General features: G+C 36.0%; 1 protein-coding gene across 3 annotated transcripts in view; it reads left to right on the top strand.

The window, feature by feature from the left end:
• Positions 1 to 18,885, top strand: part of IQCB1 (IQ motif containing B1) — a 67,256-nt gene that overhangs the window by 24,793 nt on the left and 23,578 nt on the right. For all 3 annotated transcript variants that reach the window (XM_025990151.2, XM_025990152.2, XM_025990154.2), the window contains exons 8-10: positions 6,086 to 6,264; positions 8,300 to 8,409; positions 9,014 to 9,123. In XM_025990151.2, the coding sequence (XP_025845936.1) occupies positions 6,086 to 6,264; positions 8,300 to 8,409; positions 9,014 to 9,123 (399 nt within the window). The remainder of the gene's footprint in view (positions 1 to 6,085; positions 6,265 to 8,299; positions 8,410 to 9,013; positions 9,124 to 18,885) is intronic.

Below are 18,885 nucleotides of genomic sequence, written 5' to 3'. Positions count from 1 at the left end.
TCACATTTGCTTATACAAAAATAATGTATTTAGGAGTTTATACGTATATGTTAGTAAATTGTATTATAACAATAACATAAAGGCTATGAGGAAAGAAATGGAAGCATAATGTTATAAGCTCTTACACTATAAATAGGTTTCCTGGTTATCTGAAAGTTTGCTTTGTGCCTCTGCTTTTACAAAACACCTACATTAGTACCTGTTTTTGCTAACCAAAAGAAATTCAAAGCTGATTTTCACTTCTACAAGATGGTAATTGCTTTTTTCACTTTATGCAGTTTTGACTTATAAAAGGTTTCATAAGAACACTCTAGGAAAACCTGTACGTGAAATAGTATATCACTTGAAGGTAGACTCTGTTGAAGATAATATGCTGTGAACCCTAATGAAACCAATAAAATAACAAGACAAGCAGTTATAGCTAATAAGCCAAGAAAGACAGTAAAAACAAATCATAAAGTAATATTTATCCCAAAGTAAGGCAGTAAAAGAAAAAAAAAAAAAGGAGAAAGTGAATAAAGGACAATGGAACAGGTAGTCACCAAGAAACAGATTTAAACCTATCTATATTAGATATAAATGGTTGGAAAACCCCCCAGTTAAAAGGAAGAGAGTGAGAGATTGAGTAAAAAAGTAGGAACTGACCATATGCATTCTTCTAGAAATTCACCTTAAATATAAAAACACGTAAATAAGTTAAAAGTAAAAGGATGAAAAAAGATAAACCATGCTAAACCTAGTCAAAAATAAGCTGGAGTCTCTGTATTAATGTCAGAAAAGGTAAATTTCAGAGCAAAGTATTAATACCAGTGACAGCTATTTCATAATAATAAAGAATCAGTTCATCAAGAAAACATTTATTGGGGATGCCTGGGTGGTTCAGTTATTGAGCATCTTCCTTTGGCTCAGGTTGTGATCCCAGAGTCTTGGATCAAGTCCAGCATCAGACTGACCATAGGGAGCCTGCTTCTCCCCCTGCCTATGTCTGCCTCTCTCTCTGTATATCTCTCATGAATAAATAAATAAAATCTAAAAAAAAAACATATTTGTTGATCTAACAACAGAGCTTCAAGATACAAAGAAAAAATTGATAGACTTGCAAGGAGAAATAGACAAATATGCAATTGAAGTGAAATATGTTAATACCCTTCTCTTGATAATTGATGGAATAAGTACACAAAAAATTATGACTGTAGAAGATTTGAACAATATCAACCTACTTGACCTGATTGACATTTTTAGAACACTCTACCAAACAGCTGGGATGCACATTATTTTCAAATGCAAATGGAACATTTACAAAGATAGGCCATTTCTGGGGCCATAAGATAAGAAAATAAATGTATTATTTATAAATTAATGTAATGTAAAAGGATTTAAGTCATACAAGATATGTTCTCTAACCTCAATGGAATTAAATTAAAAATACCAAGAAGACCTCTGAAAAATCCCCAAATATGTGGAAGGTAATACATATCTAAATAACCCAAAGGACAGAGAAGAAATAAAAAATTAAGTTAGAATTTGTTTTTACATTGATAGAAATGAAAACAGCATATGCAAATTTCTGGGATGAATCTAAATTAAAGCAATACTTAATAGGAAAACTTTTTAAAGATTTTTATTTATTTATTAGAGAGTGAGCACAAATAGGCCAGAGGGAGAAACAGACTCGGGTGAGCAGGGAGCCCAACACGTGGTTCAATCCTAGGACCCTGGAATCACAACCTGAGCTGAAGGCAGACACTTAACTAACTGAGCTACGTAGGTGACCCTTAATAAGAATTTTTATCACTAAATATCAACACAGATTTCCCCCACTATTTGAAAGTAAAGCATTCCTGTAAAACCTTTCCTAAGCCAAAATGACATAAAGCAAAGAAACAGCATTAATTTATATGGAGAAAAGTTTTGAGCTTTTTAAGACCCAAAAAATAGCCTCCCAGGCTGATACCTTAAGACACATCTTCCTAAAGGATGCACAGAATAAATTGAGATAAAGCACAGATACAGGCAGTTAAAAGTGATGGCAGCTTGATGCTGAGATACTGAGTGCAGTTCCCAGGGAAGGAGTTCGGTGGTACCACTCTGGCTTCTTGGGATGCACACTGCCTCTATAACAAATGCTGAATGCTATTTTTACTTTTTTCACCTTTTTTTGTAAAAGCAACAATCTTCTGATTTTAGTTAGCAAAAAAGCTGAGTTCTAATGTAAGTATTTCATAGAAAGCAAGTGTTGTAATGCAAACTTTTGAAAAGCAGGGGATACCTGTATTAGAAAAGAGAAGTGTCAGATCACTGACCTTAGCTTCCACTTTAAAAAACTAAGAAGAGGGAATTAAATTCAATGAAAAGAAAGAAAATAATAGGGACGCTGGCTGGCTCAGTTGGTAGAGTGTGCAGCTCTTGATCTCAGGGTCACAAGTTTAAGCCCCATGTTGGATGTGGAAATTACTTAAAAAAATAAAATCTTAGAAGAAAGAAAATGATAAAAATCAAAGCAGAAATCAGTAAAATAGTAAACAAAAACAATAGAGAAAATCAATGAAACCATAAGCTGGTTCTTTGAGAAGATCAATGAAATTAATAAACCTGTAACACGATTGATCAGGGAAAAAAAAAGAGAATACAACCTACCAATGTTAGGAATTAGGAAACAATATAATAAAGTTTTAGGTATTAAAAATTACAATACAATAAAGTTATAGGTATTAAAAGTTACAAGGAAATAATGTGAACAACTTTATGCTTGTTAAGGTGAGATGGACAAGTTCTTTGAAGGACACGAACTACCAAAATTTAAGAAGCAACAGAAAAAACAAGAAGCAGTAGATAATCTGAATAGCCTATAACTATGAAGAAATTGAATTTGTATCTAAAACACTTCCTACAAAGAACACTCCTTGACTAGACAGCTTTTTCACTGGTAAATTCTACTAAACATTTAATGAAGAAATAATCATAAACAAGTTTTTCCAGAAAATTAAAGAGGAGGAAATACTTCCCAATTCATAATATGAGGTCAGCATTTCTTGATAACAAACAAAAGATATTATATTAAAATCTAGCAATATATTAAAAAGTTAATATATTTTTAATAAGTTGGGTTTATTCTAGGAATTCAGGGCTGGTATAGTATCCTAAAGTCAAGCAGTGTAATTCATCTTATTAATAAAAGGAAAAACATATCAATAGACACAGAAAAGCATTTGAAAAATTATTATCCATTCCTGATATTTCAAAAGAAAAACTTTCAGCATGGTACTAGTAGAAGATAGAACTTTCTTAGTCTGATGAAAGGCATCTAGGAAAAACCTACTTAATGGTAAAATGCTAAATGCTTTCCTTATATGATCATAGACAAGACAAGGATCTCCATTGCCATCACTTCTATTCAACAATGTATTGGAGTTCCTAATATATATATATATATAAATTGAAGTTTTAAACCCATCGTTTGATATTTAGAAATTGAAATTTCAAGATACTGCAACTTAAAATACAATAAAAAATATGAAATATGTAGGGTTAAGCCTGACAAAAAGTGGCGAAGACCTACTCAAAACTATAAAAAGACATTGCTAAGAGGAATTAAAGAATATGGAAATATACTTCATGTTGATAGATGTGAATGCAATATTAAAATCTCAGTTTTCTCCAAATTGATACATATTTTAAATACAATCCTACTCAAATCTCGTTTTTGTAGAAATTGGCAAACTGATTTCTACAATTCATATGAAAATCAAAGGACTTAAAGATATAAAATAACCTAACCAACTTTGAAAATGAACAAAGTTGGAGAGCTAACATTACCCAATTTTAAGACTTTATAAAGCCAGCATAATTAAGACAATGAGGTGTTGATGCAAAGATATACAAATATATCTATGGAACAGAATGGAACCCAGAAATAGACTTACACATTTATGAAGAATTGATTTTCAAGAGGTGTGAACGTCATTCAGTGGGATAGTCTTTTTCAGAGTGATAGAACAGTTGGCTATCAATATTTAAAAAAAAGAATTTTGATCTATACCTCTTAGCCACTACAAAAATTAATTCAAAATGTATAATAGACCTAAATGTAAAATTTAAACAACAAAACTTCTTGAAGAAGAATAGCCTTTATAACCTTGAGTTGCATAAAATTTCTTACATTCTCACTGGGACACCAAAAGTAACATCCACAAAAGAAGAAATTGGTTAGACTTCATCAAAATTTTAAGTCGGCTCTTTAAAAGACACTGCCTAGGAAATGAAAAAAGACAAAACAGACTGGCAGAAAATACTTGCAAAGCATATATCTTAAGTGTTTGTATCTGGAATATATAAAGTCTGTCAAAAATTTTTTCAAAAGGCCCAGTGTGAAAAATGAGCAGAAGACCTGAACAGACACTTCATGAAGAAGATACATGGATGACAAATAAGCACACAAAAAGATGTTCAGCAACATTACTCATTAGAGAAATATCATTATACACTTGTTAAATGGCTAGAATTTAATACACTGACCCAAGTGTTGACAAGAATACGGAGGAATCAAACACTGCTAGTGGGTGTGATAAAATAGTATAATCATTTTGGAAAATAGTTTGACATTTTCTTAACAAATGTGTACATACCATATTTTCCATCCATTCTACTTCTAGTTATTTGCCCAAGAAAAATGAAAGCATATGTCCATACAAGGACTTGTACACAAATGTTCATAGCAATTTTATCTGTAATAGCCAATGACTAGAAACAATTGTCCATTACAGGTGAATAAAATATATGGTATGTCCGTACAATAGACTACTACTTAGAATGACTATTCATACATGTGACAATCTAAATGAATATCAGAATAATTGTGCTGAGTGAAAGAAGTCAGGAAGAAATATATATATGTGTGTGTGTGTGTGTGTGTGTGTGTGTGTATGTATATATATACTATATGATTCAATTTGTATAAAATTCTAGAAAATGTAAACCAATTTATAGTGACAGAAAGCAAATCAATTGTTGTCTGGGATAGGCTATCAGAGAGATGGAGAAGGGGGGAGGGCTACAATAAAACACAAGGAAACTTTGTGACACAACGGATATGTTCATTATCATGATACTGGTGGTAAAACGTGTGAAAACAAAAATTTTATTCTACTCACTTACTAATGAAGGAACCAGTAAATGTTAAATATGTTCAAAGGAGAATTTGAGGAGGGGAGATTTATAGATTGGTTTGTCAAAGGAATACTGAAATGAATTTGCTAATAGTTAAAAAATCTGATTGATGTGTTATAGAACAATAAATAGTAACCTTTATAGTTACTTTTCCTACTGGATAAAATCCACTTGTATTGTTAAATAACAATCTATTTGCATTACTCTCAGATAAGAATCATTGTTACTTGTTTTCTATAAGCCAATCTCTACTTTTACAGAATTGCAAAATCTCCTAATCAACAATAAATACATAATCAAGCAAAGGTACATCCCTAGAAAATCACATATTCCTTTGGGAAGGGGAAGTAAAAGATACACAGTGATCTCTTTTGACTATTTCTAAATTCCAGATATGTTTTCATCATATCTGTAATACAAGATGATAGTTGTTAGTGTTAATGAAGAAGATACTAAAGGAAAGGTAAATTTCTTCTGTATTAAATCCATGATTAAATCCATGATAATTGAATTCCTGTAGCATTTTTGTCTTCATACATCATTAAGCAATGACCCATGTACTGTCCTGTGATTTTCCTCTTACTGTTGCTTTGAAGTTTTTGAATCATCTATTTAATATTCTGTACATTTATCTTTCCTCTGCAATTTGATTGCAGGTTTTTCAGAAGAGAAGGCATTCTAGCTGCTTGTATTCCCTGTTTTACCTAGCATAGTGCATTGCACACAGTAGAAATTCAATTAACAGTAATTGATTTAATGTGATGTATTCTTGGAACTAATCTATGTATTTAAAAAATGGGTTATCTTCTTGCATTTCAGCACAGTTAGGCATCTAGTTGTTAAAACTTTAATTTTTTAATGATACCTATGCATCCATTAGTAATGGTATATTCTTTATCTTTTTTTTTTTTTCTATTAGTGGTGATTTACTCAGAATAGAAGGAAAAATCCTACATTCAATTTTAGATGAAGTTGTTTTCAAGCTTTTATCAACTCCTAACCCAGTCATAAGAAGTACTGCTACAAAGCTCCTACTGCTGATGACTGAATCCCATCAGGAAATTTTGATTTTACTGAGACTAAGTGCCTGCTACAAAGGTAGTGCATATATTCTTTCTTTACTGGAGAGTATCAAAAAGACATTTTTATTGATGGTTTATGGAAAATAAAATTCCTATATAGTTTTAAAGTTTTTATTTAAATTCTAGTTGTTCACAGGCAGTGTAATATTAATTTCAGGTATACAATTTAGTGGTTAAATAGTGATGGGGATTAAAGAGTGCACTCCTTGTTGTTATAGAAGTATTCAATGACTAAAATTTTTGTATTTTGAAAAAAGTCAATAAAGTGTGCAGATAAAACCCTATTACAACAGGTACCAATTCAGGGAAAGGTCTTTATATAATCAAGCTAGCTCCATGTCTCAGAGATATTTATGGTATTTTGTTGATGAGGTTACAATGGATACTTACTCCTTCTCTAACAAAAACAAAAAAAGTTGTGTATGAAGTATACCATATAGTATAGTAAAATAATGACCATAAAGACTGGTGACCTTAACAAGATTAACTTTACCGGAGAAAATAGAGCTGTGCTTGAGAGACTGACAGCCCTTTTGATCTTAACATCAGTTAATATTTACTCATCAGATCTCTCACTGCTATTTCTCAAAGCAAACAAAAAATCTTCCTCACCTCTAAAATCAAATGCATATACTCACTAATGCAAGGCCATATCATGTGGAAATTTTTAAAGAGTAGAACATTACATTATGATGTATTTAGTATTCAGACTTACAGAGGGTCTCAAATCATGCCTGATAACTTACTTTCCATCAGTCATTACTATATGAACATTTAATTATTTTATGTTATAGGAATAGAGAGGGGAAAAAGGTGCCAATAGCAGAGCTCTCTAATTGATATTTGCCAGATACACATTTTTAAATGTGTATTTTTAAATTCTGTAATTAGATTTCTTCTATAGAAATGTGACCATCATTTGCTTCAACATGGATAGAACTAAAGGGTATTGTGCTGAGTGAAATAAGTCACTTGGAGAAAGACAATCATCATATGGTTTCCCTCATATGGAGAATATAAGAAATAGTGAAAGGGATTAAAAGGGAAAGGAGGGGAACTGAGTGGGAAAAATTAGACAAACCATGAGAGACTCCTAACTCTGGGAAACAATCAAAGGGTTGCAGAAGGGGAGGTGGGTGGAGGGATGGGGTAATTGGGTGACAGGCAATGAGGAAGGCACTTGATGGGATGAGCACTGGGTGTTATACTATATGTTGGCAAATTGAATTTAAATTAAAAAAATGAAAATGTGAATGTCTAACAGACTTCATTATAAAGGAATTTCACTTGAACAGTTCATCTCCTGTTCTCAATAGAACTTACTCAGTTTCCTCAAGATATTTCATAATTGTTAATACTGCTGAGAACTTGAGTTTTGAAGAGAGCATAAAGACATGGACAGATTCATATGGTGGCTTCCCCCCTTATACACCTTAAGGGCATTTTACTTTATTTTGAATACACACATTGTAATACACCATTCCAGTGTGCTTAGAAATAGTACTTATCCCAAAATAAAACATAGTATAGTAAATGCAGTATTTATAGCATGTCTCGTATAGTAATTGCTCAGTAACCTATTGATTTGCCCCAAATTACGTATAATACTGTATATTTTATTTAGTAGTATTTTCTTTAAGAATGACTAATAATAACCTGTTTAAATACTTCCAAAGTATAGGCATTTACTCAGTATGTTATTTATTTTCTTTTTAAAAATGTTTCTGTTTAAGATATTTATGTTCCAACAGGAAAAAAAAATCTCTGCTCTTTGACTTACCACAATGATCCCACTTACCTTTTTTTAATTAAAGATATTGAGTAGACAGCCTTTGCATCAGATGAGCACATAAAAACTCTTAGAGAAATATCCTAAAGATCTCAATCTTGAAATCTTTAAGAAAAGAAAAAGAAAAATCATGTGATTGATTAATCTTGCTGTTGTATTCATTTGTTTCTTAAACCAGACTTTTTAAACCTTTAATTAATACTGATTAGATAACAAATCATATTTTATTATTAAGTGTTGTGCCTTTGTTATTCCATTTCAGGACTCAGAAGTCTATTAAACAAACATGAGCCTGGGACAGAGTTTAGTCAAGAACTTGGACAGCTTATTGCCCTTTTAACCCCTAAGGTCCATCAGGAAGTAGAAGATCAGGTAATAAATTATAAAATTAATTTGAATATTTGCTAACATTTCAGTAAAACATTTTAGTTTCAAAATCCTGGAGAGTGGTAGCCTCTTAAATCTTTTATTTGCTGTCTTTCCTCTTTTCTTATCTCCCCCCCAGTATTCAGAGCAGTTGGTGTTCTGATGTGTGATGAGTGAAGAAGCTTTTATGGACCAAATTTTTAACCGTAGAGCTTTTTTTTTTTTATCCTGTTCCAAAAGTTCTTCATCCTCTTGAATGCTTGAATAAGTGAGGCCCAGCATGAGTCAAGCAAAGAGGGTAAAGCATTAAAGAAGCAGAACTATAAAATCCTTATAAAAGGAATAGACATAATGTTAATTAAGGAGGATGCAGTGCTTATCAACTATATCTTGAATACATTGTGGATCTTGTCTAATGTACCTCCTTTGGGAGACCAGGTTTAATATTCTTAAAGCTTACCTGTCCTGGATCTATGAAATTGTTGCCTCCTGCCCAGCTTATTAGAGTTAGAGATTAATACTTGCCCAGGCCTCATTTTATTAAGAGGTTAATTGCTAAAAAAGACTTTCGTGGAGATGTCTCTAAATTAATTCTGGCCTTTAATTTCAGAAACTACATCAAGCAGCTTGCTTGATTCAAGCTTATTGGAAGGGTTTCCAAACTAGAAAAAGATTAAAGAAGCTTCCATCTGCTGTGATTACTTTGCAGAGGAGTTTCAGGTAAAAAGTTTTGGTGAGAGGAATGATTGATCTCAGAGGACAGCTATATCTTAGTAAAAACTTCGGGTGCTTTTTTCCCCTGATTTTTTTTTTGTTGTTTCTTTTGCTCTTTTTTTAAATTGAAGTATAGTTCATATACAATATCATGTGTCAGTTGTACATTTATATTACAATATTTTTGACTATATTCCCTATGATGTACTTTACATCCTTGTGACTTATTTTATAACTGGAAGTTTGTACCTCTTTTCACCTATTTTGTCCATTCCCCTACTCCTCTCCCCTCTGGCAACCACCAGTTTATATCTGTTTTTATAGATTTGTTTGTTTTGTTTACTTAAAAAAAAAAAGATTTATCCACCTAGAGAGTGAGCATGAGCAGGAGGAGGAGGGGGAGAGAGAATGTCAAATAGACTTCACGCTGAGTGTGGGGCTTGATCTCACAACCCTGAGATCACAACCTGAGCTGGAAACTACAGTCAGACACTTAACTGACTTTGTCACCAGGCACCCCTTTGTTTTGTTTTTTTAGATTCTATGTATAAGTGTGGAATCATAAGGCATTTGGTTTTCTCTGACTTCATTTCACTTAGCATAATTCCTTCTAAGTCCAGCTATGTTATCATAAATGGTAAGATTTCATTCTTTTTTATGGCCGAGTAACATTCCATTGTATTTATATGCCACATCTTCTTTATCCGTCTGTTGATGGACACTTAGGTTACTTCCATATCCTGACTATTGTAAATAATGCTGGAGTGAAGACAGCATGCATATATCTTTTTGAATTCGTATTTTCATTTTCTTTGGATAATTATACTTAATGGATTTGCTGGGTTGTAAGGTATTTCTAGTTTTATTTTTTTAAGGAACTTCCATACTGTTTTCCATAGTGGCTACACCAATTTACATTCACACCAGCAATTGCTACTAGGGTTCTCTTTTCTTCACATCCTTGCCAAAACTTGTTATTTCTTGTCCTTTTTATATTAGCCATTCTGACAGATGTGAGGTGATTTCTCAGTGGTTTTGATTGGCATTTCTCTGATGATAAATGATGTTGAACATTTTTCATGTATCTTTTGGCCATCTATATGTTCCTTGGAAAAATGTGTATTCAGGTTCTCTACCCATTTTTCAATTGAATTGCTTGGGGGTCATTTTTGGTGTTGAGTTTGGATATTAACCCCTAATTGGATATATCATTTGCAGACATCTTCCCCATTCAGTAGATAGCCTTTTTGTTTTGTGGATATCATTGTATGAAACCTTTTTAGTTTGATATAGTCCTTATAGTTCATTATTGCTTTTGTTGCCCTGAGGATGCACATCCAAAAAAGTATTACGGGGGGGGGGGGGGCGGGCAAGATGGTGGAGGAGTAGGGTCCCCAAGTCACCTGTCCCCACCAACTTACCTAGATAACTATTTATTTATTTATTTATTTATTTATTTATTTATTTATTATAGTCACACACAAAGAGAGAGGCAGAGACACAGGCAGAGGGAGAAGCAGGCTCCATGCACCGGGAGCCCAATGTGGGATTTGATCCCGGGTCTCCAGGATCGCGCCCTGGGCCAAAGGCAGGCGCCACCTTTTTAGTTTGATATAGTCCTTATAGTTCATTATTGCTTTTGTTGCCCTGAGGATGCACATCCAAAAAAGTATTACGGGGGGGGGGGGGGGCGGGCAAGATGGTGGAGGAGTAGGGTCCCCAAGTCACCTGTCCCCACCAACTTACCTAGATAACTATTTATTTATTTATTTATTTATTTATTTATTATAGTCACACACAAAGAGAGAGGCAGAGACACAGGCAGAGGGAGAAGCAGGCTCCATGCACCGGGAGCCCAATGTGGGATTTGATCCCGGGTCTCCAGGATCGCGCCCTGGGCCAAAGGCAGGCGCCAAACCCCTGCGCCACCCAGGGATCCCCCTAGATAACTTTCAAATCATCCTGAAAACCTACAGTTCGACCTGAGATTTAAAGAGAGAACAGCTGGAACGCTACAGAGAGAAGGGTTTTCGCTTCTAGAAAGGTAGGGAGATGGAAAAATAAATAAATAAAAAAGAATCAAGTGGGGAAGAGGCCCCTGCGAGGAGCTGGGCTAAGGCCCACCGGGAGAGCCTCCGGGACAGTAAGCCCAGCCCCAGAGAAGCAGGAACTTTAAAAATCCGCACCAGATTCTTCCCAGACAGAAAGGCGCTTAGCCGGGAACTCGGGCAGAACCGCAGGATAGGCAGTGGAGTCTCCAGTCTCCCAGAGTCACTAACAGAGGAGGTGCGCCCCAGGGAGAGCATGACACAGACCGTGGGCCGAATTCCATAAAGGGCTGAAGCGCGCACCCTGAAGGGCCTCGGGAGAAGCTCAGGCCACGGCCCCGGGCTGAGGGGGCTGCGCCCTGCTGCCTTTGAGAGCTGCGGCCCGGGTATGTGATTTCAGCAGCACAGGCCCCAGATCCCCGGGCAACGGGGGACACAGCCCAGGATCCTGTGCTCCCCCCAGGACAGGCAGAGGCGGGGAGGGCACAGCACAGCGAGGAAGCTCCTGCCTCCTGGAGCCCCCAAGCTGTGCAGGTCAGCACCCCCGCCCCCCGGAGCATCCAAGCCAGTGTGGACTGGGAAACTGCAGTAGTTACTATGGGAGCAGACTCCACGGCTGGGGACTTGGCCGCTGCCAGTGTTGTCTGTCCTGGTGTCACCCTGTGCCTGGGATGGTGCGGGGCTGCCAGGGAACAGGGATCTCACAGGATAAACAGCTCCCACTGAGCCGTGCACCTGGCAGGGGGTAGAGCAGTGCCCCCATGTGCACACCCCTGAGAATGAGCACAGCAGGCCCCTACCCCAGAAGACCAGCTGGAAGGACAGGGGAAGGGCAAGTTCTTGACCAAGCAGCACTGGAAAGCTCCAGGGGAAGTCAAGGGATTTACAGTATATAGAACCAGAGGATATCCCACCTTCTTTTTTGTTTTGTTTCGTTTTTTTCTTCCTTTTTTCCAGTACAACTCATTTTAAGCCACTCTGTACTGACCAAAATGACTAGAAAGGAGAACTCACCAACAATAGAAAGAATGAGAAATAGTACTCTCTGCCACAGAATTACAGAATTTGGATTACAATTCGATGTCAGAAAGCCAATTCAGAAGCACAATTATAAAACTACTGGTGGTTCTAGAAAACATAAAGGATTCAAGAGATTTCATGACTGCAGAATTTAGATCTAATCAGGCCAAAATTAAAAATCAGTTAAATGAGATGCGATCCAAACTGGAGGTCGTAAAGACAAGGGTTAATGAAGTAGAAGAATGAGTGACATAGAAGACAAGTTGATGGCAAGGAAGGAAACTAAGGAAAAAAGAGAAAAACAATTAAAAGATCATGAGAAAGGTTAAGGGAAATAAATGACAGCCTCAGAAGGAAAAATCTACGTTTAATTGGGGTTCTAGAGGGCGCCGAAAAGGACATAGGACCAGAAAGCATACTTGAACAAATCATAGCAGAGAACTTCCCTAACTTGGGGAGGAAAACAGGCATTCAGATCCAGGAGATAGAGATATCCGCCCCCTAAAATCAATGAAAACCGTTCAGCACATCACATTTAATAGTGAAACTTGCAAATTCCAAAGATAAAGAGAAAATCCTTAAAGCAGCAAGAGACAAGAGATCTCTAACTTATATGGAGAGAAGTATTAGGTTAACACCAAACCTCTCCACAGAGACCTAGCAGGCCAGAAAGGGCTGGCAAGGATATATTCAGGGTCCTAAATGAGAAGAACATGCAGCCAAGAATACTCCAGCCAGCAAGGCTCTCATTCAGAATAGAAGAAGAGATAAAGAGTTTCCAAGATAGGCAGAAACTGAAAGAATATGTGACCACCAAACCAGCCGTGCAAGAAATATTAAGGGGGGCTCTGTAAAAGAAAAAGGAAGTCCAAAGAAATAATCCACAAAAACAGGGACTAAATAGGTATTATGAGGATGCAAAATTCATATCTTTGAATAGCAACTCTGAATGTGAATGGGCTTAATGATCCTATCAAAAGACGCAGGGTTTCAGACTGGATAAAAAAGCAAGACCCATCTATTTGCTGTCTACAAGAGACTCATTTTAGACCTAAGGACACCTACAGCCTGAAAATGAAAGATTGGAGAACCATTTACCATTCAAATGGTCCTCGAAAGAAAGCAGGGGTAGCAATCCTCATATCAGATAAATTAAAGTTCATCCCAAAAACTGTAGTAAGAGATGAAGAGGGGAAAAAAAGAGATGAAGAGGGACACTATATCGTACTTAAAGGATCTATCCAACAAGAGGACCTAACAATCATGAATATTTATGCCTCTAATATGGGAACTGCCACGTATATCAATCAATTAATAACCAAAAACATACTTAGATAATAACACACTAATTCTGGGAAACTTCAACACAGCGCTTTCTACAAATGACAGATTTTCTAAGCACAACATCTCCAAAGAAATAAGAGCTTTAAATGATACACTGGACCAGTTGGATTTCACAGATATTTACAGACCTTTACATCCAAACGCAACTGAATACACATTCTTCTCAAGTGCACATGGAACTTTCTCCAGAATAGACCACATACTGGGTCACAAATCAGGGCTTAACCTATACCAAAAGATTGGGATCGTCCCCTGCATATTTTCAGACCATAATGCTTTGAAACTTGAACTCAATCACAAGAAGAAATTTGGAAAGATTTCAAACACGTAGAGGTTAAAGACCATCCTGCTAAAAGATCAAAGGGTCAACCAGGAAATTAGAGAAGAAATAAAAAGATTCATGGAAACTAATGAGAATGAAGATATAACCGTTCAAAATCTTTGGGATACAGCCAAAGCAGTCCTGAGGGGGAAATACATTGCAATACAAGCATCTCTCAAAAAACTGGAAAAAACTCAAATACACAAGCTAACTTGCACCTAAAGGAACTGGAGGAAGAACGGCAAATAAAACCTATACCCAGCAGAAGAAGAGAGTTAATAAAGATTCGAGCAGAACTCAATGAAATACAGACCAGAAGAACTGGAACAGATCAACAAAAGCAGGAGTTGGTTCTTTGAAAGAATTAATAAGATAGATAAACCATTAGCCAGCCTTATTAAAAACAAAAGAGAAAAGACTCCAATTAATAAAATCATGAAAAAGGAGAGATCACAACCAATACCAAGGAAATACAAATGCTTTTAAAAACATATTATGAGCAGCGATACGCCAATAAATTAGGCAATCTAGAAGAAATGGACGCATTCCTGGAAAACCACAAACGACCAAAACTGGAACAGGAAGAAATAGAAAACTTGAACAAGCCGATAACCAGGGAGGAAATTGAAGCAGTCATCAAAAACCTCCCAAAACACAAAAGTCCAGGGCCAGATGGCTTCCCAAGGGAATTCTATCAAACGTTTAAAGAAGAAACCATACCTATTCTACTAAAGCTGTTCCAAAAGATAGAAAGGGATGGAACACTTCCAAACTCGTTCTTTGAGGCTAGCATGACCTTAATTCCAAAACCAGACAAAGACCCCACCAAAAAGGAGAATTATAGACCAATATCCCTGATGAACACAGATGCAAAACTTCTCAACAAGATACTAGCCAATAGGATCCAACAGTACATTAAGATTATTCACCATTACCAAGTGGGATTTGTCCCCGGGATGCAAGGCTGGTTCAACACCCATATAGCAATCAATGTGATTGACCATATCAGCAAGAGAAAAACCAAGAACCATATCATCCTCTCAATAGATGCAGAGAAAGCATTTGACAAAATACAGCATCCGTTCCTGATCAGAACTCTTCAGAGCATAGGGATAGAGGGAACATTCTTCAGCATCTTAAAAGCCATCTATGAAAAGCCCACAACAAATATCATTCTCAGTGGGGAGACACTGGGAGCCTTTCCCCTAAGATCAGGAACAAGACAGGGATGTCCACTCTCACCACTGCTATTCAACATAGTTCTAGAAGTCCTAGCCTCAGCAATCAGACAACAAAAAGAAATAAAAGGCATTCAAATTGGCAAAGAAGAAGTCAAACTCTCCCTCCTCACAGATGACATGATACTCTACATAGAAAACCCAAAAGCCTCCACCCCAAGATTGCTAGAACTCATACAGCAATTCAGCAGTGTGGCAGGATACAAAATCAATGCCCAGAAGTCTGGCATTTCTATACACTAACAATGAGACTGAAGAAAGAGAAATTAAGGAATCAATCCCGTTTACAATTGCACCCCAAAAGCATAAGATACCAAGGAATAAACCTAACCAAAGAGGTAAAGGATCTATACCCTAAAAACTACAGAACGCTTCTGAAAGAAATTGAGGAAGACACAAAGAGAAGGAAAAATATTCCATGCTCATGGATTGGAAGAATTAATATTGTGAAAATGTCAATGTTACCCAGGGCAATTTACGCATTTAATGCAATCTCTATCGAAATACCATGGACTTTCTTCAGAGAGTCGGAACAAAGCAGGAAGGACTATCCACTGGAAAAAGGACAGTCTCTTCAATAAATGGTGCTGGCAAAATTGGACATCCACATGCAGAAGAATGAAACTGGACCACTCTCTTTCACCATACACAAAGATAAACTCAAAATGGATGAAAGATCTAAATGTGAGACAAGAGTCCATCAAAATCTTAGAGGAGAACACAGGCAACACCCTTTTTGAACTTGGTCACAGCAACTTCTTGCAAGATACATCCATGAAGGCAAGGAAAACAAAAGCAAAAATGAATTATTGGGACTTATGAGAAAAAGCTTCTGCACAGCAAAAGAAACAGTTAACAAAACTAAAAGACAGCCTACAGAGTGGGAGAAGATATTTGCAAATGACGTATCAGATAAAGGGCTAGTATCCAAGATTTATAAAGAACTTATTAAACTCAACGGCAAAGAAACAATCCAATCATGAAATGGGCAAAAGACATGAGAAATTTCACAGAGGAAGACATAGATATGGCCAACAAGCACATGAGAAAATGCTCTGCATCACTTGCCATCAGGGAAATATAAATCAAAACCACAGTGAGATCCCACCTTACCCCAGTGAGAATGGGGAAAATTAACAAGATAGGAAACAACAAATGTTGGAGAGGATGTGGAGAAAGGGGAATTCTCCTGCACTGTTGGTGGGAATGGGAACTGGTGCAGCCACTCTGGAAAACTGTGTGGAGGTTCCTCAAAGAGTTAAAAATAGACCTGCCCTATGACTCAGCAATTGCACTGCTGGGGATTTACCCCAAGGATACAGATGCAGTGAAACACTGGGACACCTACACCCCAATGTTTATAGCAGCAATGTCCACAATAGCCAAACCGTGGAAGGAGCCTCAGTATCCATCTTAAGATGAATGGATAAAGAAGCTGTGATATATGTATACAATGGAATATTACTCAGGCATTAGAAACAATGAATACCCACTATTTGCTTCAACATGGACAGAACTGGAGGGTTATTATGCGGAGTGAAGTAAGTCAATCGGAGAAGGACAAACATTATATGGTCTCATTCATTTGGGGGATATAAAAAATAGTGAAAGGGAATGAAGGGGAAAGAAGAGAAAATGAGTGGGAGATATCAGTGAGCGTGACAAAACATGAGAGACACCTAACTCTTGGAAACAAGAGATGGTGGAAAGGGAGGTGGGCGGGTTGGGTTGACTGGATGACGAGCACTGAGGGGCCACTTGACGGGATGAGCACTGGGTGTTATGCTAGATGTTGGCAAATTGAACTCCAATAAAAAATATACACAAAAAATAAAAAATATTACTAAGACTGATGTCCAAGAGTTTACTGTCAGTGTTTTGTTTTAGGAGTTTTGTAATTTCATGTATTACATTTAGGCCTTTAATCCATTTGGTGTTTATTTTTGCATAAAAGACAGTGGTCAAGTTTATTCATTTGCATGTAGTTTTCCAATTTCCCCCAACAATATTTGTTGAAGAGACTATCATTGTTTATTCTTGCCTCATTTGTCATAGATAATTGACCAAAGGAGTGTGAGTTCATTTTTGGGCTCTCTTCTGTTCCATTCATCTATATGTTTCTGTGCCAGTACTATACTGTTTTGATTACTGTAGCTTTGTAGTATAGTTTAAAATCTGAGAACATGATACCTCCAGCTTTATTGTTCTTTTTGAAGATTGCTTTGGCTATTCAGTATTGAGGGTCTTATATGGTTCCATACAAGTTTTAGTATTCATTTGTACTAGTTTTGTGAAAAATGCCAATGTAGAGACTATATTGAATCTGTACATTACTTTTAGTATGGACATTTTAACAATATTTATTTTTCCAATCCATGAGCACAGTATATTTTTACACTTAATTTGTGTCATCTTCAGTTTTTTTCATTAGTGTCTTAACAGTTTTCAGAATATAGGTCTTTCACCTCCTTGGTTAAGTTTATTCCTAGGTATTTTATTCTTTTGATACAATTTTAAATGAGATCGTTTTCTTAATTTCTCTTTCTGCTGCTTTGTTATTAGTGTATAGAAACACAACATATCTATAAATTAATTTTATATCCTGCAAATTTGCTGAAATCATTTATTCTAATAGGTTTTTTTTCTGTAGAATCTTTAGGGTTTTCTATATGTAGTATTATATTCAAGCAGGAGAGCTATGTTCTTATCTCATGGAATTAAAGAATAAATCTCGCAAAAGAGACTGAGTAAAGCGATAGAAGTTCATTAAGCAAGGATACAGAATGAGTTCTCAGGCGTGAGAAGGGTCCCTACAGGGTTGTGTCATTGAAGGTTTTTAGGCCAGTCTTTTATTAAAAACTTATCCAGGGAGCTTGTGGCCTTGAGATTCTTGTGCTGTCTTAGTTTGAGCAAGGACTATTGATAATGACTTACTTAATGACTTACGTCTTTGTGGTCTGGTCATTTTCTGTGATTACACTGTAGCTGCCAAAGAAAAATACTCCCTAACATCAGGGGCCAGATGATCTGGTCTATTTCCTTATCGCTGGTTTCCTTATATCTCAGCATTTTTGGATTTGTTTTGTGAGCCTGATTTCATGGCCCCCTACCTATCTCTCCCTATCCCTTACTCCACGTCATGTGGAAACAGTGACAGTTTATTTCTTCCTTCCCAATTTGGATTCCTTTTATTTCTTTTTCTTTGTTTGATTGCTGTGACTAGGACTTCTAGAACTATGTTGAATAAAAGTGGTAAGAGTGGACATCCATGACTAGTTCCTGATCTTAGAGGAAAAGCTCTCTAAGCTTTTCTGATGTTAGCTATGAGTTTGTCAGATATGTCCTGTATTATTTTGAGGTATCTTCCATCTATACATACTTTATTGAGAGGTTTTTTTTCCTTAAATGCCTGTTGAATTTTGTTATGTGCTTTTTCTGCATCTATTGAGATGATCATATGATTTTTTTCCTTTGTTAAAGTAGTGTATCATGTATTTGATTTGTGAATATTGAACCATCCTTGCATCTGTGAAATAAATCCCACTTGATGTATGTATTGTTGAATTTGATTTTTTAATGTATTTTTAATGTATTGTTGAATACATTTATTGAGAAATTTTGCATCTATGTATGTCAGGGTTATTGGCCTATAATTTTTGTAGTGTCTTTGTTTTTGGTATCAAGGTAATGTTGGCTTTGTAGAATGAATTTGGAAGTGTTCTAAATTTTAAATTTTTTGCAGTAGTTTGAGAAGAGTAGATATTAACTCTTCTCTAAATGGTAGAATTCACATGGG

The sequence above is a fragment of the Vulpes vulpes genome, chromosome 1 (genome assembly GCF_048418805.1).
Source record: "Vulpes vulpes isolate BD-2025 chromosome 1, VulVul3, whole genome shotgun sequence".
Lineage (NCBI taxonomy): Eukaryota > Metazoa > Chordata > Mammalia > Carnivora > Canidae > Vulpes > Vulpes vulpes.
The sequence above is the reverse complement of the archived record's forward strand: the minus strand, read 5'-3'. Positions and strand labels throughout refer to the sequence as shown.